The 25103-nt window shown below is 38.8% G+C and overlaps 1 protein-coding gene across 1 annotated transcript in view; it reads right to left on the minus strand.

The window, feature by feature from the left end:
* Positions 1-25103, minus strand: part of Efcab7 (EF-hand calcium binding domain 7) — a 49183-nt gene that overhangs the window by 8672 nt on the left and 15408 nt on the right. Inside the window, exons 6-10 of the mRNA XM_032901781.1 lie at positions 24668-24786; positions 17874-18015; positions 12296-12405; positions 8890-9047; positions 7840-7973 (exon numbers count right to left, since the gene is read on the minus strand). Coding sequence (XP_032757672.1) covers positions 7840-7973; positions 8890-9047; positions 12296-12405; positions 17874-18015; positions 24668-24786 — 663 coding nt within the window. The remainder of the gene's footprint in view (positions 1-7839; positions 7974-8889; positions 9048-12295; positions 12406-17873; positions 18016-24667; positions 24787-25103) is intronic.

Below are 25103 nucleotides of genomic sequence, written 5' to 3' on the forward strand. Positions count from 1 at the left end.
GGATTATATTTTGGCAACTTCCTACAAGAAAGATTGCAGTCCTCCCATCTGTATATACTCTGTGGAAATGAGACAGCACCTCTTTTCTATGCATTATTATAAGAAAACGAAAGATATACCAGTATTTTAAAATGTTTTCTAATTGATTCACAGGATTTTTATGAAAAATTATCCAAATTAAATCATAGAGAACAATAGTAATGTACTATGTAGTAAAGATAAACATTAATATTTGATATGCATTACAAAGAAAGTATTAAAGAAAATGTGTTTTTAATACTATACTATGTGGGCCAACAATAACTTGACATTTAAAACTTAAAATTCTTAATCCTTATTAATTTTCAAATTTATTATAGGGCTGAGTATAAAGCTCAGTGGTAAAGCACTTCTCTAGCAGATACAGTCCTAGTTTTAACCCTTGGCCTACTAAAAGAAAACAGATTATACTATTAACCTGACTCCAAATCTTACATAAAGCTATAATTAAAAGTGGTATTAGTGAGAGAATTGAAAAATAGGTCAATGCAACAGAATATATCCATATTACTGGTAAGTAACAGAGGAGAGTGACAGAATGACTAAACAAGTCTTTTCAACAATGTCCCGAAACATGCTTATATCCATAATAAATCTAGGCATAGACTTTAAACCTTTCACAAAGAGTAACTTCAAAAGAGCCACAGATGAAACTGTACTACACAAAACTATAAGATTTCTACAAGATAACAGGAAAAAGGTCTAGTCTGACTTGTGTTTGGTGATGAAGTTTTTGGATACCATTTTAAAAGCGTACAAACCAAGCCACTGTGGTGAAGCAGGACTATAATCCTCAAATTTGAAAGATAGAAGCATAAGGATTAGGAGTTCAAGGCTAGCCTTGACTGTGTAGCATGTTCAAGGCCAGTACATGAGACCTTGACTCAAAAGACAATAGCAACACCACCACAAACATGTTCTACCTTACTTCTCTGCTGCTATGATAAACACCATGACTAAGAGTGAGCTGGGGAGGAAAGAGTTCATTTTAGCTTATAGGTCACAGCCCATCATAAAAGGGAGCTAGGGCAGAAAGCCAAGACAGGAACCTAGAGGCAGGAGTTGTTGCTTACTGGCTTTCCCCCTGTTTCCGATTATCTGGCTTCCTTATAGAAGCCAAGCCCACATACCCAAGGGGTGGCACTACCCACAGTGTGCTGGGCCCTCCTCCATCAATTAACAGTCAGGAAAATGCCCCACGACATGCCCATAGGCCAATGTGACAGAAGTAATTCCTCAATTGAGGGCCCCTCTTTCCAGGCGTGTTGAAAACCTAGAGTAGCTATCACAGCATACAAAACATGACCTAAGGAAGAATAGTTTCTCAACAAGTTAAGTTCTGTGAATGATATTGCAAGAAGAATAAAAATATAAATAACTAACTGGGAGGAAATACTTGCAAAATATACATCTGATAAAAGATATGTATTTATAACATACACGGCCTTCTTAGAACTCTATCATTTAAAAAAAGACAAAACTTAGGCAACAAAACCTAGACATGCTGGCACATTCCTATAATGCAAGCACCCAGTGCTGAGGCTGGAGGATGGTAAGCCCAGGGTCAGCCTGTGTACCAGAAAGTTTAAGGTGAACTTTTATATCAAAAAGAGTCGGGCACCAACAAAGACATCATTAAAGAAGTTACAAATGGTGGAAAATAGATACAAAGATATCGAATGTCAAATGATATTAGGAGATTACAAACAATGAAATCCAACTACATACCTGTTTGAATGCCTAAAACCCAAAAATTTGATGGTTTTTTAGAGGTGACATGTGGCACGACAGGAATGCTAGTAATGATTGGTGAGAATCAAACCTGTCATAGCATCTGTAAAACACTTCTTTCAAAGCTAAACACTATCTCAGCATTCAGCCCAGGATTTACTGAACCAAAATGTAAAGGAGTGGAAAGCTTGCTTGTTTACAACCCGGCACACAGGGTTGCCATATAGCAGCTGTATTCACAAACGTCCCAGATGGGAAGTCATAAGATTACCTTCAATAGGGGTGAAAGGTAAAAGTTTTAAAATTGCCCCCCTAGACACAAAGTTCAGAGCAGAAAAAAAAGAAAAAGAAAAAAAAAAAAACAGGTTAGGCCCCAGAATTGTATGTTCCAAGAAGCCTCTCCTAGGGCTATAGAATAGATAATTACATTGGCCAGCTCAACAGCTTTCTCCCAGAAACTAGCTGACCATAAATCTTAGAGAACAATCTTGAGAAGCAGGAAACAACTTCTCCTAGGAACTAGCGGACCATGAAGTTAAACAATCTGAGAAGTAGGAGACAGCTTCTCCTAGGAAACAATCTTGGGGGACAGAGAGTTCTTCCTTGTGATTTTTCACTGTTATTCTACACACTTTCCAATGACGCTATCCCTGCTCCCTCGGGTTGTGGTTTCTCCCTTTAAATACCTCTTCTCCCAGCCTCTCGGGGTCGAACTCCACTGCCCCTGCGTGGGATACGAGTCTCGACCCCAGTGCACTGGTTGCTATCGATAAACCTCATGTGATTACAACAAGGACGGTCTTGTGTGAGTTCTTGGGTGGTCGCGTCATCCCAAGACTTGAGTGAGGGTCTCCCCACTCCGGGGGTCTTTCAGGGGAATAGAAAAATTCAAACTGTGACATGTTCATGTTTTGAATACAATGAACTATTATCCAGCAATAAAGAGATATGAACTATCAAACCATGAAACCTGGAAGAAAACATGCAATTTAGTCAAACGACATTCCTTAAGAGGTAAAATTACATAGTAAAAAGATCAATTATTGTCCAAGGTTTGGGAGATGAATACGCAGGGAAACAAGTGGAGTGCAGGGGAGTCTTTTAGAGCACGGAAACCATTCTTTCTGCTACTGTGATAACTGTATTTGTGGGATTAAACAGTTGTCAAAACCAGCAACTGTACAAGGGAAGAGAAACTTAATAATAGTAAATAAGGAAGCAAGATGAACTCATGAATTCTAACAAGTGTCCCACACTAACAGGCATTGTTAGTGACAGGCAGAACCTAGTAGGGGGGAGTGGGAAAGACGGATGCCCGCTGTCTCCAGATCCTACTAACTTTTCCAATCAATCTGAACCTCTTCCAAAGAGCAAATCTATTACGGAACAAAATAGAAACAAAAGTATTTTTAAAGCCAAAAAGATGCTGAGGTAATCTTACAACTAAATAATGTATTTTTATTATCAATAGGAATGAGTAAATATTGGCTATGCTGAGATAAACATTTCAGAACCTAAAAATTATGTGTGTGTATATGTATGTATGTAAGTATGTATGTATGTATGTATGTATGTATGTATGTGTGTGTGTATGTATGTATATGTATGTATGTATTATGGCTGTCACTGAAGCAAATATGTCGCACAAATCATTTCAATGCAATAGTTTTAAGAAACATTTGAGAGCATAAAGTTTGTGGTTCTAGAACCTGATTGTCTGGGACTGAAGCCTAGTTATGAAACTGACTTGCTTATTGATCTAGATTAAGCTACTTAATCTCTTTGATTCTATGTGCTTATGTATAAAGTGAGAACAGTTCCAGGGCTACTTCACGAGCTGATGTATTAGCTTGGCTGAGCACCTGGTACCTGGCGAGCTCTCAAAACAGTTGATCTTACGTAAACTAATTAAATAGAACTTTATTGACTAATAATTTTGCCATAAGAAAATATTAATTAGGAGCTGGGGAGATGGTTCAGTGGGTAAGCATGTTTGCATGAAGATAGCAAATTTGGATCCCAGTACCCAGATAAAAAATCTAGTGTGCTTATGTGCATGCCTATAACCCCTGTACTGGGGATTGTCAGCCAACAGGAGGCTCTCGGGGGCTTTCTGGTTTCCAGTTGAGCTCCAAGCTCATTGAGAGACTCTGTCTCAAAGCAATAAAATGAATAGTGATAGAAAAGAACACCCAACATCCCTCTCTGACCTCTTCATGTACATTCATAGACATGGATGTGCACACCACACACACACACACACACACACACACACACACACACACACACACACACACACAAAGACAGAAAAAGAAAACAAAGTTTAATTATGATTCACTTCCACTGAAATAGAATGACAACAACCGTAGAAATGAAAAGCTATATTATTAAAGTTACAATATCTTTATATTTTATAGATAAAACTGTACTGTGTATATTATCAAGCTTAATAGAAGTTTAATATTAAACATCAACATATTTATAAAAATGAATTTGAACAACCTTTATAGTAGTATCATATTTTTATCCTACTTGCTGTTTAGAAAAACAGATGTGTCAGACTCTTGCCTAGCTCACTTACTCTACAAACTGATACCATCCTAGGAGACATCCATTATGCCACTGCAGCGATGGACAGTTCCTCTTTCTCCCAGCTACATTCCACACTTCCTATTCTGTGGTGCATAGTTGGCTATGGCTTTCGGGTTTCCTCCTTTGACTTTTCAAGCTTTGGCTTAAACGCACAAACCCTACTGTAATCTCAGATGCCTACTAAGTGACAACTGATTCTGCCCCTTTCTCAGTGATGTTCTGTTGTGCTCTTGGCTTCTAGATCACCATTGATGGGTTTTCCTAACTGAGCACAAATACAAAAAGTAGTTGTTGTTGTTTATTTGTTTGTTTGTTTGGTTGGTTGGTTTTTGACAAAGTCTCTTAATGTAGCCCTTCTGTCCAGGAACTCACTATGTAGACCAAACTGGGCTCCAATTCACAACGATCCTCCTGCCTCTGCCTCCCACATGTTGGGATTAAAGGTGTGTAGCACCATGACCAGTTAAGAATTGTTAACATGTATAAACAACTCTCTGGAAATATTTTAATATTTTTAGTGGAACAAACTTATTAACTCTTTGTTGTCCATTTCAGAACCAGTGTGTAGCCCAGTGTTACCAAGTACTGGAAAAGTAGTTTCCTTCAAAAAAAAAAAAATTACAGGTACCCTTCATGGGTGGACAATGTTTTCCTGAGAAGGCATGGGTTATTAAATAAAAATATCAGTGCCAGGCGTTATGAGTTATTGGTCAGGAAAGCTCTAGAGGCCCCTAAAATAACATGGGCTATTGCCACTTGTGGTGATTTGAGTGAGAATGGCCCTCATAGGCTCATGTTTAATCAAATACTTGGTCCCCAAGTGGTGGAACTGTTTGGAAAGAATTAGAAAACATTGCTTTGTTGGAGGAGCTAAGACACTGAGGGTGGCTTTTGAAATTTCAAAAGCCCACATCCTCCTCCCAACCCCCAACTAATGCTGTTGATCAAGATGTGAACTCCTTGCTGCCTGCTATAGCTACCATGATCAAAGATTCTAACCTTCTGGAACCATGAACCACAAATTAAATGCTTTCTTTTAAAAGTTGCCTTGGTCATGAGGTCTTATCACAGCAATAGAACAGTAACTAAGACACCACTGCCATTTGTTGTCTACCATAACTAGATGTTAAGACCCTATTTTTGAAGACACACTTTTTTTTGGTTCCAGGACAGAGAAATCAATTTGGAACTGACTTGGAAAACTGTTCCCTGCTGGCTGGCTTGCATTGTGCCAGAAGGTACTATACAGGCTACTAGGGAGAAAATAAAACCACCAATAGTCTGACCCAGTAGTACCACTGAATGCTGTAATACCAACTTTCCAGGTAAGGTGTTCTCACTGGTGCAAATGCAGCATGAATGTTATGGGAGTAACCAACCACTTTATGACTAGGTCCCACAGGAAGAAATTCACCTGTTGCTATAAACTTGTCAAAAGTCCACGGCTTGGAAGATAAAGCCACAGACCCTACCACGGAATCTACAACTGTTGTTTTGGTAAAATGGACATGTTATCAAAACTGTCTCATGAATATTTATATTTATGCCCATAAACTTGTGTTGTCCTCAGCCCTCGCTAGAGAAGTGTTTTCTGTATAGGCAGTAGTTAATACAGAGCCTCAGAACTGATTAAAGTACTTAAAGTGACCTCGAAGTACATCAGGGACTGCCCTCAGGGAACACCCCCAACCCAAGGCTCAGAGGAAATGTAAGAGCAGGAGGATGGAGAGGAAAGGGTGCTTCTTTCTGAACACATGCTCCTGCACTCCTGAATTCACTGCATGTGCTTACCTTCTCAAGACCAGCACAAGATCAACTCAATAAGAACTCAGTATTCCAGTAGGCAGAACTCACTAGACTCAGTAGGTGAGGAGGAGGAGGAGGGGAGTAGGGGGGAGGAGGAGGAGGAAGGAAGAGGAGGGGGGGAGGAGGAGGAGGTAGAGAGGAGGATAAATAGGAAGAAAGGGGATAGGACATGAAAGTGGGAAGAAGGCATGATGGGGGTGTATGGGGTATAAATATGGATGAAAAATAGTTACATGAGATGGAAACTTAAGGGTTCTTTGGAAAGTTGGTTGGATGGTGTTTTGCTGGAGCAAACATGTGAAGGCATACTTTGTTAAAGTAGACACAGATGGGAAAGGCTCAGACAAACTCATGAAGAAACATTTCACTGAATAAGACACAGGAGAGAAGATGTTCTGCTAAAGCAAGCATGTGAAAGAACATATGATGAAAGATTCTTTGCTAGTGGCATGCATGTATTGGTCCGCCTTCCATTGCTTAATTGAGCTGCATTGGCAGGACTCCAAACACACCAAAATACTTCTGTAGTGCGCTGCAGTTTCCTGCCACTTCTACAGACTCAGGCATTGGATGTATATGCTGAGGCGAGACTTGTGCTGTTTGGATAGGACTCGAGAATGGAGTGACTGAGAGAGAGCTTGGCTTGCTGTAACTCTGTGCTTCTTGAGAGTTTTCACTGATCCTCATTCGTTCCATTGAGAGAGGCACAGACAAGGACTTCTCCTGATGTTACTCCCAGTGCCTCCTGTTGACTGGAGCTGAGGCTGAGTCCTGGCTGTCTCTGCTAGGCTGTGTCACTGTTGTTGCTAACCTGGCTCTACCAAACTGGACTGCTGGTGTATCCATGAAGTGTTTACAATAGACTGAGCTGCCACTGCCTGCTGACCTGCGAACTGAACTGCCCATTTCCAGATACTACAGATGGGAGTTGCGCCAAAAAATCTTTCTAAACAACTCCACTTCCCCCATACCCTTTCTTTCCCACTACCTCTGGTGGGTGGTGGGCTACAAGGAAGGTTAAAGCATTTAAGAACCATCATTAAAAATAAGGTTTGAAAAAATTAAAATTACATATACATGTATGAGTTATTAAATAAATAATTTTAAAGTTTTTAAAATTTATAAATTTATAAAATTTATAAAATTAATATATTTTAAGCCCCCCAAAGCTGAAATAATCATTAAGTAATTCATATCTTTTAGCAAGTATATCAACTATCACCTTAAGAAAAGTAAATGTTAGGGGTTGGGATTTAGCTCAGTGGTAGAGCACTTGCCTAGGAAGGCGCAAGGCCCTGGGTTCAGTCCCCAGCTCCAAAAAAAAAGAACCAAAAAAAAAAAAAAAAAGAAAAGTAAATGTTTAAGTTTAAAAAAAAAGACTTACTTTTTAAAAAAATGTATTTGTATGTGGGTTTGTGTGTGTGTAGGGCTGCACGAGTTTTGTGTACCATGTGAATACAGATGCCCGTGAAGGTCAGGAAAAGGTGTAGAACACCCTAGAACTGGAGGGAGCAGCCTGAGGTGGGTGCTGGGGCCTGACTGAGGTCCTGGCAAGAGCAATAGGTTCTCTTGCCCACTGTGCTACCCCCAGGGTTTCCCCAATGTCTTCCATGTTGTAACAACTTCCTCAGAGTCTGGCTTGCCTCTGAGAATGGAGAGGAGAGCACTCACCTCTGCAGACAGCCCAAGCGTCCTCATCACACTTTTCACCACTTGTTCTCAACTCAAAAAAATTGTACTCTTCAAGGCTAATAAGACCATTGCCATCTAAATCAATTATTTCAAATATCTCTGATAGAGTTGACCTAGAATTACAAAAATTGAAAATTATTATTTTTAAAACAAAACATCTAAAGACAGTAATTTTAAGAAGTGAGTATGTGTGTTTTGCTTGCACATATGTTTATGCACTAGATGCAGGCTTGATGTCTGCAGAAGTCAGAAGAGTCCACTGGATCCCGGGACTGAAGTTACAGAGTGTGTGAACCACCACGCATGTGCTAACACTTGAACCCAGAGTCCTAGCCACTGAGCAACAGCTCTACTTCCTAAAGGCAGGTTTTAAGGACAAGTTTCAAAGGAAGTAATATTAACAGCATTGAATAATTTTTTTTCTGAGCTATATTATATCTGAATACATCTTGATCTGTCTGTGGCCAAGTTCCCTGTGACTGTCTTGGACACAGGAGAAGAACCTAAGGTTTAGACTTCAGATTTGACAGTTATCAAAATCAAGAATGGGGGTACAGTTCACGGGTAGAGCATGTGACTCCAAAATTAAGAGTAGAACTAACAACATCTATTCTTAAAGCCAATGCCTAGTGGAGAAGAACCTAGTAGAGGCATACATTTAATATGGACGAGTGCATAGAACCTAGACTAACGATAATCCTAGACTTGCAAATACAAAGTCACTCTTGGTTACTGAGTGAATTTAAAACACACACACACACACACACACACACACCACAGAATGAGTAAATCAAGCTAAATAATACATCTATTATTACGCATATAATTTTTGTCATGAGAACACTTGGGTGAAATCATGAGATGTTGGTCTTTGTACCTCTTTCTTATTTTAAGCACACCATCCATCACGCTGCGGTAAGATACTGAATTACAACAGAAAGATAGGGATGGGGGCTGGCCACAGGTCAGACAAGTGACTGGTTTATATTCTGTGTTGCGCGGCACAGTTCTAGCACTAATAAAACTTACCTAAACTCACTTGTAAGAGATAATTCCCCTGTTTCATCTCTATGCACAAGCTGGACTTCTTCTGTTACTGGTTTTGTTTCTTTTCTTAGCCTACATCCAGTTGTGGAAGGAATTAGCCAATAAATTCCTGGTTCTAGTTCACCAGTCCATCCAAACACCTTTTATCAAGAGAAACAAAATAAACAACCAAAAATCTTAACAACTTAAATCTTTCTTCTGAGGGGGAAACTTTAGACAGCATTTAAGTCAACATTTATCAATTGAGTTACAGTTTATTAATCTTCCTTGTTTTAAAATTCTTTTTCTTTCCTATCTTGTACTTAACCCTAGTATAAGACCATGGACTATGTTCCTATATGTTTTCAAAATTACCTAAAAACAAAAGCAGAGAAGAAGCTGTATATCATCTAAGTCATCACAGATCTTCACAAATGTTTGTGATGCAAATGTCTTCAACAGGAAGCAGAGTATTCTTAGGAATTTTTTTATGCAAACACTAAGCTCCTTAAAGAAAAGAAGTAAACTTCGCCAATCTCCTACTATGATTAAAATATGAATATATGATTTGTAAAAAACATTTCAATGAAGTCCAAGAAAGTTAAATTTTTAAGTTCATATTTACACAAGTTAAACATATTTGTAAAACCTGAATTGTATGGATTACAATGTTACTCTTTTCTGCTGTTGTTTACCTTTTGATTTTTAAGCTAGTAATTCACATGTTTTTCAAATGGTTTAAAATATAATATAAAGCCCAAGCTGGCCTTGAATTTGTAGACCTCTTGTCTCTGACTCTCTAGTGCTGGTATTACAGGAAAAGTCACATAATACATCTTTGCTTTTGTAAGTTTGACTTTGAGTCTCTCCCTCTGGAGCTGGAGAGATGGCTCTGTGGTTAAGAGCACTGACTGCTTTTCCAGAAGCCCTGAGTTCAATTCCCAGCAACCACATGGTGGCTCACAACCATCTGAAATTAGATCTGATGCCCTCTTCTGGTGTGTCTGAAGACAGCTACAGTGTACTCATAGAACTAAAATAAATAAATCTCTCTAAAAAAAAAAAGACTCTCTCTCCCCACCATCTCATTTGTGTGTGTGTGTGTGTGTGTGTGAAATCATGAGTATTGATCTTTGTGGATCTCCCTTATTGTTTTTGGCAAAATACATTTTGGTGGATTGTATAAGATTACTTATAAAACAAGATATAGAGTCCTAGACAGACCTGCTTATTTAAAACTGTTTCCTGGGCTGGAGAGATGGCTCAGTGGTTAAGAGCACTGACTGCTCTTTCAGAGGTTCTGAGTTCAATTCCCAGCAACCACATGGTGGCTCACGACCATCTGTAATGAGATCTGAAGACAGCTACAGTGTACTTACATATAAATAAATAAATCTTAAAAAAAATGTTTCCTAATAATCTTTGGATATTTATGAGTATCAAGACATTTGTATAGGAAAATATTTTACTCGCCTGTTCTATAGAAAAAGCAATCAGTACTCTCTATACACCTCCTAGGAGCTTTCTGGAGCCTCAACATTTCTTATAAAAAACCAGGGACTATCATGTTCCCATCTTAACTGTACATATCCCACTGTTATGGATAACAGCTAAGTCCAGTTACTTGTGCCACAGTACACAGTAGCCACCAAATAGTGCTCAAATATTATTTCCAAACCCTATGTATATCTTAGGTCATCCTGGAGGTTCATAGACAAGTTGTTCATCTCAGTTCTACATTCAGTGCTCCTCCTCCCTCATTATTCACTTGCTCATCTTAGTTCTACATTCTTTCTGCCTGATTATCCTAGAACCACAATCACTCTGAGGTTGGCATCAAGCCCTATTTTGATAGAGTAGTTAATTCAATGTAACTGAGAATCACTATGAAGACTAAACTCCCAAACCCATGCTTTGGAAATGATAATTGTTTTAGTCTGGCCATATATAGGCTGACATATAAGAGATAAAAGATATCTAACCAGGCATGGTGGCTCACACCTTTAATCCCAGCACTTGGAAGCCAGAAGCCAGAATTACAAGTTTGAGGCCAGCCTGGTCTACAAAGCAAGTTCCAGGACAGCCAGGGCTATACAGAGAAACCCTGTGTTAAAAACAAACAAACAAATGAATAAACTACACACACACACACACACACACACACACACACACACACACACACACACACACTATATACATATAGTGTGGGAGCGTGCACGTACACACACACACACACACACACACACACACAGTGCTACTTCCTAATATATGTTATTCCATAAACTTCCTTTACTCTCCACTTCTAGTGGTAAAATGCCACTATGATGGCAAGTGGAAAGTTCTGGGGTACAGAACTCTTCTTAAGGAAAATAACTGTGATGCTAAAAGTGCTAGTAAAAACCCTTTGTAACGTGACACATTACAGACGCCAGAAGCCTATAAAGAGGTACACAGAGACTCAGTTGAAACATAGCCTTGCCAGGACTGATTGTCTTTACACATGCAATCTTAAAAAGAGAGTCATTTTATCCAAAACCAAATGGGAAAAGCTATTGTTTCCGACATTGCTTTATCTTGAACTTCACTTTGTAGTCAGCTCTGAAGAAGAGCTTAGTAAAAATGTTAACTTCTGCCATTTTATGTGGCTCTGGCATTAACTACCCTTACCTGTTAGGAAGTTTCCAATAAAGATTTCGATATAACATTCCATCAGGAAAATGTTTGTCTGTCGCTGGCCCAATATAAAGATTACATATGATATTGAAGTAAGTCTTTGGATAGTATTATTTTTGTGGTTATAGAGTAGATTGCATTTTTGGTCCTTATAAAATAAATAGTCATATGTGTGTATCTACTTATACATTTGGCCTCTGAGTAGATATATAATTAGAAAAGACCAGAACATCTCAAGGGCAACACAAACAAACATTTAAGATGATTTCTTGCATCAGACTATTTTTGAACCCTGTAACAGGAGTCAAGCCTGAGGATGTAATTCTGAAGTGGTCCTGTTTTGCGCTAGAAGTGCAAGTAAGGCAAACATCGAAAGCAATGTTTCCAGTAGCTAGAAACATGTATATTGATGGTTAGGAAGATCTGATGAAAATCTTTTTGATTTGTTTGAGTACAACAAAAAATATTTGCATGAGATGCATTAGGGTACTTAGTCAATCAATCCTTAATCTATCCCCTCCAAAAAAAACCCATTAGAATATAAGAAAAAGTCATTTATAGTTAAATATATAAAGTAGCATGATTATGTTATTATATATGCCTTTCTATAGTATACATATCTGCCTATACCTTCATTAGAATACAGAAAATTTGAGTTTAAATACTAGTGAACAGCTATTATTTTCCTCAACTTGACTTCATATTACATTCTTAAACATTAAAAAAATATGTATACTTCTCTGTTTCGTAGTTCGGTAAAACACATGAGCTGTGCCTCTGCTGGATTCTCATTTTTCTTAAGAATATATAAGACTGTATCAACCGATAACCAGGGAGAATGTTTTCCTAGAAATACAAACAACAACATCATCACCAACAGAACCTACCTCAGGTCAAGCAAACACTACACACTATTTTAAGTTCTTAACCCATTAGATTTTTTAAAAAAATATATACATTCCATTTTATATACAAATATCTTAATATCTATAATATGCCACTACTATATTTAATTTTATGAGAAACATTCTCTCCATACTCAGTTTCTAAAAAGCCTGGTTTCTTGCAATCATCGAAGATGCATACAACTCTTGTTTAGCATGCATGAGGCCTTCGGTTTGATCTCAATATACTCTTCCTAACCAAAAACAAGAACAGGAAAACAACAGCTGAGGTACAAGAAGACCAAGTCAAAACCTTAGTGACAGCAGAGCCTTTCAGGAAGGAAGACTGAGATCCAGTGCTGACACTGCCCTGGGCAATCACAGGAGGAAGAAACAATCTATTTTCCAGGTTACACGCTGTCCCTACTTAAAATCCTCTGCTGAGATCAAGCTGAAAGTATGCTATTCTGCCAATAAAAAAAAGTGGATCGGGGTTGGGGATTTAGCTCAGTGGTAGAGTGCTTGCCTAGCAAGCACAAGGCCCTGGGTTCGGTCCCCAGCTCCGAAAAAAAAGAAAAAAGAAAAAAAGAAAAAGAAAAAGTGGATCAACTACAAAAATGAGGCCATGTCACAACTAAAGAGTTTGAGGTGCTTTCCATGGAGAGATGAGGTGCTGTAAGCCCTGGGTTTTCTGTGTGGAGCACAGCAGGAGGTGTGCTAGAGAAGAAAGAAGGCAGAAGAAATAAAGGAAGAGGAGTTTTCAAAAGCAATGAAAGGTAACAAATCCAAGGCACTGAGAACCCACAGAAGATAAATTCCAAACTGCACCAGCCACAGATAACAAATCAATAACAAAACTCAGATACATATTCAAAAACCATATGCTTGAAAAATCATAACCAAAAGTTTCACTTCCCAAACTTCATTTCTCTTGGTAAAAGAGTTCTCAGTGTAGGGGAAATCTCTTACAGTTTTTATTCTTGTTCCTTGTGTCTTCACTCATCCCCTGGCAACTTCTCCTTGCTTACTCCTCCAGACAGGGCCACTTAAATTCTAAGATTGATTGATTTTATATGTATGTGTGTCTATCTGTATGAGTATATATGTACATGTGTACAGGAGCCTCACTCAAGAGGCCAGAAGAGGGTGTTGGATCCCCTGGAACTGAACTTGCCAGCTGTCAGGAGCCACCATTTCGATGCTGGGATGCAAGAGTAGTAGTACAAGCTTTTAACTCCTAGTCCATGTCTCTGGCCTCCCAGCCCCCACTCTGTACCCCCACACTCTACACCAGAGCATCTGACTCTGCACTTTATCTGGAATGCTCTGCCACCTCCACTTTCCTTCATTTATCATTCCAGAACAATAAGGCTTGCTCCCTTGCCTCCTGTGAGGGCTGCAAAAATGGCTGCCCTCTCTGCATTCACAGGCCTTTACAATGTAATTAGACAGCTTCTGCATTTCTACATGAAGAGATAAAGTTTACTTTTCAGCCTTATTGATTTGGAGTTTGGGACTTAGGAGTAACAGAACTTAACAGAAGTAACATTGTGTCAGTTCTTTTTTTCCCCTTCTTAGATTCCTGTCACAATTTAAGAAAGTACATGATGGCTCACTGGAAGATAAAAGATCATAGGGGCAGGCAAATGGTCCCAGATGAGGCTGCACACATAGGAGAATACAGACAATATCATAAAGCCAGACACTAACTAGCTGTCACTGACTGGAAACCTGAGTGGACTCTGCACAGAAAAGCCCTAACTGGCTCAGACTAAAATATCTACCTAGCAGTCCAGTGGATTCATGAATGGACAAATTCTTACTTGTTTTAAGCCACTGAATTTGGGGCGATTTTAATTTGTAGCAGTTGATAACTGACATACCCTCTTTGAAACTCTTTGGCCATAAGTCACCTCCTTAATGAGTCATATACTTAAATAGCTCCATTTTAATGGCAGTCTACATTTCTCAGAACACAGTCTCTCTATGCTTTGTATTTTCTCTTCATTTTTCCTTTTTTCCCTGTGTGTGCACATACATATGGAGAGAGAGAGAGAGCGAGGGAGGGAGAGAGAGAGAGAGAGAGAGAGAGAGAGAGAGAGAGAGAGAGAGAGAGAGCGCAACTAGGACCAAGACTGACCAACTCCCACTACAGCCTTGGTGTCTGAAACTCACTATATAGACTAGCCTGGCTTTGAACCTGGGGCAACCCTCTAGCTTCAGCCTCCCAAATACTGGGATTGTAGGTATGTTTTGCCATCATCCCTCCCATCCCCTGTCTCATTGTGTATCCCAGGGCAGCTTGGAACTCATCCTCCTGCCTCAGCATCCTCAGTGCTGAAATCATGAGTGTTATCCACTATGCCGGTTCTCTTACTACTTACACTTCTATTGCTTCTACTAAAACTAAGTTCTTGAGAGGAGGGCTTCGGCCTTTTCTGTACTTTAGTAAATTGACTGTTAGTACATAAGAATCTCAGTAAATATTTGATGACTAAATTAACAAAGCAACTCTTCATGAGAAGAGAGAACTAACATTGAGCTTGCATAGCTATCTACTTTACCTATTAACAATGTTGTCATTATTATTTAAAAGTATCAACAGAAGAAACAAAACTGCCAATAAATAGGCAATCAACTTTATAGTTTAAAAAAGAAAGACAAATGGTTAATAAGTTTTTATGTACATTTTTGGGTTTGCCTACAGATAGAGGATACTAGGTCCTCTAGAACTGAAGTTACAGAAAGTTGTGAACTACCATGTAAGTGCTGAGAATTGAACCAAGGTACTCTGGAAGAACAGCCATCACTCCAGATCCATGACTATTATTTTTTAAGATCTATTTGTTTATTTTATGTACGTGAGTACACTGAAGCTGTCTTCAGCCACATCAGATCCCTAGAGATGGTTGTGAGCCATCATGTGGTTTCTGGAAATTGAACTCAGGACCTCTGGAGGAACAGTCAGTAATTTTAACCTCTGAGTCATCATTCTAGCCCCTCCATAACTATTTTTAAATGTTCAATATACCTAGCAATTAGGCAAATGCAAATTAAAACTTTCCAGAGATACTACATCACTCCAATTAGAATGGCTATCACCAATACTGGAGAATTTGTGGCAAGAAAGTCATTGCTATTGGGTGCAAATTAATACAGCCATTCTGAAAAGTAGTTGGAGATTTCTCAAAGAATTAAAAATAGGACTACCATTTGACTTGCTTCCTCACTCTCAGACATATACCCAGGGATCTCTAGGTCCTACCATACCTACTGGTCCCCATGTTTACTGCTGCTTTACTCACTGTTGCAAAGAATTGGAATCAACCTACATGTCCACCAATAGATAAACAGATAATGAAAATTTGGTGTGTGTATATGCATATATATGAATAACTATTCTTCTCTAAAGAAAAATGTAATCACAAAACTTGCAGGAAAATGAATGGACTTAGAAAGTATACTATTAAGTAAGGTCACACAATCTCAGAAAGGAAAAAACCCTGCATATCTCCCTTACATGCAGAATCTCGCAATATGTATATAAATGTGTGTGTGTGTGTGTGTGTGTATGTGTGTGTATGTGTGTGTATAGTTATATAGTTATATAGATACAGGCAAGTGTACATGTAGATGCACTACAACATGTAGAAAGGGAAAAGGAAAGGCTAAATGTCAGGGGTAAGGAAGAACTGAATGGCTATTCTACTATATAGAGATTTGGAGAGTTGTACAGTCTTCAAGTCTGAGAAAATTTTTTATTTGCAATATTTTCAACATCAAAGTTCAAAATTAAAGAATTAAATAAATAAAGGAATGCTTATTCCTAGATAAAATTTGACACGTAAGAGACCCTAAAGACTCCATTAGAAAACTTGTAGATTTAATAAACACTGTCAGCAAAGTGGCAGTATACAAACATAAAAACCAGTAGCCTTCTACACCAATAACAAACATGCTCAGAAAAGAATCAAGAAAACAACCAATTTACAATTGACTCAGACCAACAACAAACCCGAAAATACACCTAATAGAGGGGGCAAAAGGCCTCTGCAGTCAAAGTTTTATTTTTTTTTAAAAATTATTAGTTCAAAAAAAAAAACCCTTGCAAATAAATAAAACCATCTTTGTAACTTTAAAACAAAAAACCCCAAACAAACAAACAAACAAACTTAAGGCACACAGAGAGGGAAGGACCCAGCATGGACTGACTGGAAGGATTACTATTGTGAAAATGCGGACCTTACCATCAGCAGCCTACAGGCTCAAGGCAATGCCCTCCAGACTTCCAATGCCATTCTTTACAAAACAGAAAACGCACAATCTTAAAGCTCACAGGGAAGCATAAAACACCCTGGACAGACAAAACAATCCTGAGCAAAAAGAATACTTCCGACAAGGATGCAAGTGGAACCATTATAAACTGTCGGTGGAGGTGTAAACCAAAACACATACTGGGGAAATCAATATGGAGGGTCCCTGAAAGTCTCAAACTAAACCTACCATTTCACCCATATGACGATTTACCCAAAGGACTCCAATTCAACTTAGTATAGTGATGTTTATGCATCAACTATATGTATAAATGTGTCCAATGACAGAAACAGATATATGGGTATAAACATACATGCAAACACAGAGAGAGAAACTTTTTTAGCTGTCAAGAGCAAGGTTGTGTTGTCTGTTAGGAAGTAAAGTATAACTAGAGACAATCACAAGTGAATTATCATATCTCTTCTCTTAACTGTAGTTCTAAGATTTTAATAAAAAATATTATTAGTTTGTATGTGTGAGAGAAAAAAAGACTTGGAGAGGGCCACACTGCAGAGGGCTTGTGTGGAGGTCACAGGCAGTTCTATGGAGTCAGGTCTCTCCACATTGACTGCTGGTCATCAGGCTTGTGTGGCAGTGCCTCTATATGCTAAGCGACGCCAATACAGGTTCCTAGATTTAATACAGATACATAAGAACCCGTGTGCATGTATGTCATACAAATAGAGGTCAAACTGCTTCAGGTAACAAAAGGGATTAGCGAGAAATGGGAAGGAAAGGAGGATTTGGGGGGATTTCTTCAATGTATAGTATATTTTCATCAAAATATACTCATGTATAAACATATATGAAGAATAAGCATAATTTAAAAATTCAAAACTAAATAAAACCATACATTTCTTGGGCAGAATACTTTTTTAACTAGATCTAGAGAATACAAAGTATTTTTAGGGAGGATATAACTTGGTATTTAAAAATAAAAAGAGCTGAGCCTAGTGGTATACGCCTTTACTCCCATTGGATCTCTGTGAGTTCAAGGCCAGCCTGGTCTATATAGTGAGTTCCAGAACAGCCAGAGGTATACTGTAAAACCCTGCCCATACACAAACAAACAAGCAAGCAAGCAAACAAGCAAACAAACAGGATATATGAACTTGCCTTCAACTTGACTCAGATTCAATGGCTTAATTGTCAGGTAAAGCACAGATCTCTGAGCTATGTGCATTTTGTACTGATGACTGACAACTTCACCATCTTCCTCTAAAAAGAAGCAGCCTCTTGATTGTGCACACTGCCAATCCTGAAACAAAGAGGAATGCTTTCAAACAGTAGTTATTAAATGTTCCAGCATGCATACTGAGGAGAAACTAAGGGACAATCTAAAGGAAATGTCAAATAGAAGCTATTGCTTTCTGGGAATGTACAAAAATGAATAAATCAATCACGATTGTCAGGTGTGTGTATGTGTGTGACAGAGAGAGAGAGAGAGAGAGAGAGAGAGAGAGAGAGAGAGAGAGAGAGAGAGAGAGAGACAGACATGACAGACTAGGTAAGAAAGAGAATAAGCACAAAATTACTATACTCCCAGTTCCAAAAGCAGTGCATAGCACACTGCAATTGCTTGATAACCATGTCTCATTGATGGAAGGTAATGATATAAACTGAGTAGGTGACAACAATTATCACTTCCTGTTTTCTGTTTTTAAAAAGATTTATTTTTATTTCTTAAAATTATGTGTATGTGTGGGTTTATGCCAACAAGTAAGTGCCTGAGAAAACAAGAAGAGGGCAACAGATTCCCTGGAGCTGGAGCTGCCGGCCACTGTGAGCACTAGTTATCTCTAGTTATCACGGTGGCAGGAGCGCTGGAAGGCTGCTGTGAGTCACCTTTTTGGGGTCAGCACCTCACTTTATAGCCTCATTGGCCTTATGCTTGCAGCAATCCTCCTGCCTCATCTTCTTGAGTGCTGATATTATAGGCATGAACCACCACACCTGTCAAGTATTTTTTTTGTTTTTTTTTTTTACTTTCTTTTGTATTTTTTTTCATTTCCCATTAGTCATTTTAATTGTTTACATTCAAATGTTGTCCCCCTTCCCAGTTTCCCCTCTGCAAGCCTCCTATCCTAATTCCCCCTCCCCCTGACTCAATTCTGGGTTAAAATTTTCGAGATGGGTGGGTAGCCCCATCCCTCCACAGGATATGGTCTCTACAGGTTCTCCCTCCCCTTTGTTGGATATTTCAGCTAATGTTATCCCTGTTGAGTCCTGGGAACCTCTTGCTTCCCTGGCATCTGGGACTTTCTAGTGCCTACCCCCGTCCCCTCCCCTTTCTGATCCCCAACTGCCACACATCTCCATTCAATTTCCTGACCCTTTGTACTTCTCTCCCAGCTCCTCCCACACCTGATCAGTTGTGATTACAGCATCAGCAGACTCAGGTCCATCAGGTGGTCCTTAGGAACACGTGCTTTAAATTTACCTACCTGCAGTGGTAAAGGACACTTCAAAATTACACAATATAGGTTGAACATCTCTATCTAAAATCTTGGGGACCAGAAGTGTTCTAGATGTTCCTATTTTAAGGTTTTGAAAATTCTGTTTATACATAACATGATGTCTTTGAGATGAGCTCCAAGTCTAAATATGAGGGTACTGTTTCTTATGTATGATTTAATCATAGCCTAAGCATGTAGCTTAGCACATGCCTCATGCTGGGGAACAACTATCACATGAAGTCACATGTAGGGCTTTGTACTTGTGGCAGCATGTTAGTGTTTGCAATTTGGGGGTGGGATTGAGGAATTTTAAATTTTGTGTTTGCACATCAAATCTTGGAGCAATACCATTTAAAAAGGGGCTTGTTTTCTTGAGATCTACCAAACTTATTGTACACATAATTCTTATTCAACTAGAAATTTTATTTAAAATAGGACTTTCAATCATACAAAGGGTTATTTGTTTGTTTGTTTGGTTGGTTGGTTGGTTTTGGTTTTTATTTTATTTTATTGGTCCTGGAGCCAGACATGTCATGAATTAAAAGTTTAAAAAAATACTGAAAATTTGTCTGAATTGTTCAAATAAATCAATTTGAATGGAATATAGACAAGGTTGACAGTTTGAGCTTTTATAGGAAGATAGAAGGACACTGATTTTAAAATGTTTTTACAATAATAGAAGAGGAAATTCCATGTGTGACATATTTTTTCACAAATAAAACAGCTTGTAATTCGTAGAGTGGGCATGAGGTGGCGCTAGATTCTACCATTCAAGAGTTTTCCAACAAACGCAAACAACTGTTATGTGTGCTTCACAGATTTTACTTATTCATTCATAAGAAATAAGGCAATGCTAAAGACACAAACTACAGATTTTAAGTCAGAAAATAGTGATCAAAACAAACATACCAACTAAGTTACATCTTTCTGCGTCTCTCTGGGAAACCCTGTCCTCACATGTAATTTTACATTGTTGGCCATTTAGGTGAGCAAGAGAGTTACTCAGTGGATGTGCCACAGAGGACAGTGTGACCAAGACGCCTACATCACATTTTTATTGGAAGATATTTGCTTTGTGTTAAAGAAGTAGATAAAAAAACATTGTCAACCTTTTTGTTTTTAAAGAATACTTTAAAAATAGATTAAATAAAAGATTTATAAATAAATAGATTTATAAAAGAAAACTAATATGGATTATCTTTCTATTGACAGGTTAAATTGCTTAACATTTTGAAAAAGAAACAAAACTGATGCTTTAACCAAAATTAAGACTGAATCATTTTCAATGTTTGATATATTTGTATACATAATTATATTATATAGTTATACTGATTTATGGAGAAACTTGTGTACACGATATGCTTCCCATGCATATGGCTTATAGACATATAACATGCTCTGTGTGTGTGTGTGTGTGTGTGTGTGTGTGTGTGTGTGTGTGTGTGTGTTTGATGTATCTGTCATATAAAATTAGGCAAATCCCAATTAGGAGTATGAATACAGGCAGTGTCACATCTCTGGGGATACAACTGCTGATTTGTGGCCTACTCTAATTTCAGTAGTGACTGACTTTATAGCAAGGAAGTTAAAGCTACTCATCTCTCAAGACAAAATTCTTGGCATTTCTTGAACATTACAGACTATAACTAGATAGAATTCAAGATTAAAAAGAGAACGGTAATACAGAGTTGAAGTATGACCAGTAGAAGTCATGTATGTATAGTCACTGTAAAGTTCTTATTTTCTCCCTGTAATTCAAATCTTTTATATATGTATGGATATATGATTCACAATCTGGCTGCTAAGCATGGTGCCTATAGTTGCAGGTACTCAAGGAGGCTAAAAGAAAAGAATTGCTTTAGCCTGTGAGCTAGAGGACGGTCTGGACAAACACAGCAAGACCATGCCTTCTTAAAAAGTGAACAGAAACATAGAAGGGAGGGAGGGAGGAAGGGAAGGAGGGAGGGCAGGCGGCAGGCAGGGCGGGGCAGGCAGGCAGGGGGCGGCAGGCAGGCAGGCAGGTGGGCAGGGCAGGCAGGCGGCAGGCGGCAGGCAGGCAGGCATGGCAGGCAGGGCAGGCGGGAAGGGCAGGCGGGCAGGTGGGGAAGGATGGCAGGCAGGTGGGGCAGGCAGGCGGGCAGGCAGGCAGGCGGGGCAGGGCGGGCAGGTGGTGGGCGGGCAGGCAGGTAGGGGCGGGCAGGCGGGCAGGCGGGGCAGGGGGCAGGCAGGCAGGGCAGGCAGGCAGGGGGCAGGCGGCAGGCGGGGCAGGCAGGCAGGCGGCAGGCAGGCGGGCAGGCAGGCGGCAGGCGGGCAGGCGGTGGCGGCAGGGCAGGCAGGTGGGGGCGGCAGGGCGGGGGCAGGCAGGCGGCAGGCAGGCAGGCAGGGGCAGGCAGGCGTGTGGGCAGGCAGGCAGGGGGCAGGCAGGCAGGGGGCAGGCGGGCAGGTGGGCAGGCGGGCAGGGGGCAGGTGGGCAGGGCAGGCAGGCGGGCAGGGGCAGGCAGGCGGGCGGGCAGGCGGGCAGGCGGGCCAGGCCAGGATTTTAACTCTGGCTTGCTTGCCCCACTGCACACACTTTTACATTTCTAAGCTGTTCATTTCTGTGCAATTTTGCACTTCTCTGTTCCACATAGACCAAGGTCACCAACTGGCTTATACTACTTAAAGAAGATTAATTTAGCTGTCTTATTAGTAATTTATTTTGAATTTCAGAACCACTCACTCACTAAAATGGTTCTAAATGTATGAAAATAAAGTTGCTTCCAAGTAGAACAATAGAAGAACTACCGCCTGCTAAATAACCAAGCTTCCGTCCGATTGGCAACATCACTCCATACAGGAGCACATCCAGCACACACAGCCCAGCCAGCGCTGGGGAGAGAAGCAGGAGGAGCAGACTCAGGGCCATCCTTGATGACGCTGTAAGTCTGTGGCCAGCCTGGAACAGGCTGTCACCCAAAATAATAATAATTTTGGCTCACTTTACCTAAGAAATACCAGATAGTAAACAAAGAATGTTGAGAAACAAGACAAGCATTTCCAAAAAAATTTAATATTTATCTTAAAGTTATAAATTAAAAATTTGACACTATTGGGCTCCCAAGATGGCTCAGCAGGTACAGTCACTTTCCACTAAGCCCACTGACCTCCGATCCACATAGTGGAAGGAGAGGACCAGCTCCCACAAGCTGTTCTCTGACCTTCACATACACATACAGATAATAAATGAATGTAAAAGTTGGCAACGTGCCAACTGCAATTATAATTAAATTCTGAGAACTTTTAAAAATCAAATTTTCAATTCTTATTTTTGATGTCTAGATGCAAAACATGTGGACTCTCTATATATAATATAATATATATGTATATGTATATCACTACTATAGCCTACAGATTAATCCCAGCATGGTCGTTAGACCCTCCCGTTCCTAGTATACTCAAGAGCTACCACAGGACAAGCTGGCATGAGGACATAATAAGATAACTATCAGTCTCTCAGGTAAATCTTTCTCCCATTTCCATTCACAATCCAATACAAAAACAGCTTTTCTTCAAGTGGACTTTCACCATCTCATCTCCATAAGAAGAATTGTAGTCATATCTTAGTTCTATAATACTTTCTGTATTTAAGAGACTATGTCCCTAGTACTGTGCTAAATGCTTTGAAAAAGATTTACATCTTTTAAAATATATAAAATAAAATTATTCCCAAGTCACAATTAAGGAAAATCAGACTCAAAAAAAAAAAAAAAAAAAAAAGGTTGTTAAAGTTACCCCATTTACACAATAACTAGAGGAATAGCCAGGATTTACACTCAGGCCTCTTTACTCTGCATTCTTTATCAATTCCAAGAAGACTCTTTTTACAAAGTATCCAATCAATAAATACTTATTATAATACTCGTTATAACAATGAAATACTAGTCCTTGGCATATGACAGCTTATAATCAAATGGAAATTTTGTTAATTCAAGGTCCATATTTTATATTAAGCAAAATAATTGACACAAATTACTGATTAGAAATTATTAGGTGGTGGGCACACTTTAATCCCAGCACTGGGAGGCAGAGGCAGACAGATCTCTGAGTTCAAGGCCAGCCTGATCTACAGAGCAAGTTATTGGGCAAGCAGAGCTACAGAGAAACCCTGTCTTGAAAAACCACAAAAAAAAAAAAAAAAAAAAAAAAAGGAAAGAATTATTTGTTGGATTGAACAAAACAAATTGTATTTATATAGTTAATTAATATTATTTATATCTCTTATTTATATATGATGACTAAAATACACTTTAGAATTAGGTAAATCATAATTAATTAGGCTAATATTTACCTTAATTAAAAAATACAAAACGATGCTATTGGTGCAAACTAATATTGTTAGAACAGGAAATATGTGTGTGCAGACTGAACAGGCGCACCAAATTGCTTAGGGTGTACAGATTCCTAAACAGTCAGAGGAAAATTCCTCAGAGATGATGTTTTAAAATTTTAATATAGAACAAATGTCACTGTCTAGCAATTTAAAGATATAAGGGACTTCAGAGTTCAATAACAAATACAGAGTTGTTATTTGAAACAAGAATGCAGCTCTGGAGGACAATCAGTTCAGTTCTCTAGCAGCAGTTATAGTGTGTGGTCATAACCATTTCCCCCCTTCACAGAGGTCTCCAGGTACACATTCTTAATGTATCCTAGCAGTTTCCAGTTAATGTTTTATATTTCTGTAGCTATTATTTTCTGCTGAAAGAAAACTAGTAAAAGTTGAGTCTAGAAAGGGAAAACAAAGGAAGAAGATCAATATTAACACTCTACAAATATTGACTTAGCAAAGTGACTTTGTGGTCTTTCTCTCACAGGAATTGATATTGAATCAATGATTTACTTAAGAAGCACCTAGGGAAAGTATTTGTCAAGCAAAAAATTTTACTTGCTAAGGTCCATAGTTAATTAATCTATTTCTCAAGTTCAAAAACTCAAGAGTCACTATTTTTAAAGACCTTATATATAAATATAATAATATTCTTACTCATTATTTTTACTTTAAAATATCACAACCAGGGTCAGCAAGATAGGTCAGCAGACAAAGATGTCTACAAAGCATACCACCCAAATTCCATCCTGGATCCCACACGGTGGAGGGTAAGAGCTGACTATCACAAGCTGTCCTCTGACCTCCACATACGCACTATGGCATGACCATGTTGTTCCCCCACAGATAGAGAGCTGGATGGATGGATGGATGGATAGATAGATAGATAGATAGATAGATAGATAGATAGATAGATAAAAAATATAATTTAAATATTACAAATAGAAATGTTGCATTCCATAGAAAAAATTCAAATTAGTTTACAAACTCCATTGGTTGGTTCCCTGTAGACATTCAATGATTGTTAACAATCTTAAAGTCAAATACTTTCCAGAAAAAGTTCTATTTGTTCATTTAAAATACTATACCTTTAAGTTTGGTTCAATTAATGTTGAGTCTCGGTTACTGTTAGCGCTCATAGTCATTGTGAAGGAAACAGATGTCTTGAACTTTCTAGTTGTTGACAGTAAGGTGTGGCTTGTGTCACCTGTAGAGAGTAACGATCGTTTGGAGTCATATATGAAAAGTGATCAGAAGCAGTGTATTTCTAACACAGTGTCACACTGTCTATGCATCAATGTCACTCTCTGTTCTTCCTATTAAAATGCAATCAGGGGCTTTATATTGACCAGGTTTTAATGGTTTTTAATTTATGTGCTACTAATATAAGATTCTTTATTTCAATATGTCACCTTTTAGTCTGAAATTTTAGTTTTAATAAAATATAATGAGCCTATCCAAGTAAAGTTCCATAATAAAAATTTTACTCCAGTGGATTTTTACTGCTAGGAAAGTCTAGAAATT

Source organism: Rattus rattus, chromosome 1, assembly GCF_011064425.1.
Source record: "Rattus rattus isolate New Zealand chromosome 1, Rrattus_CSIRO_v1, whole genome shotgun sequence".
NCBI classification, from domain to species: Eukaryota; Metazoa; Chordata; class Mammalia; order Rodentia; family Muridae; genus Rattus; species Rattus rattus.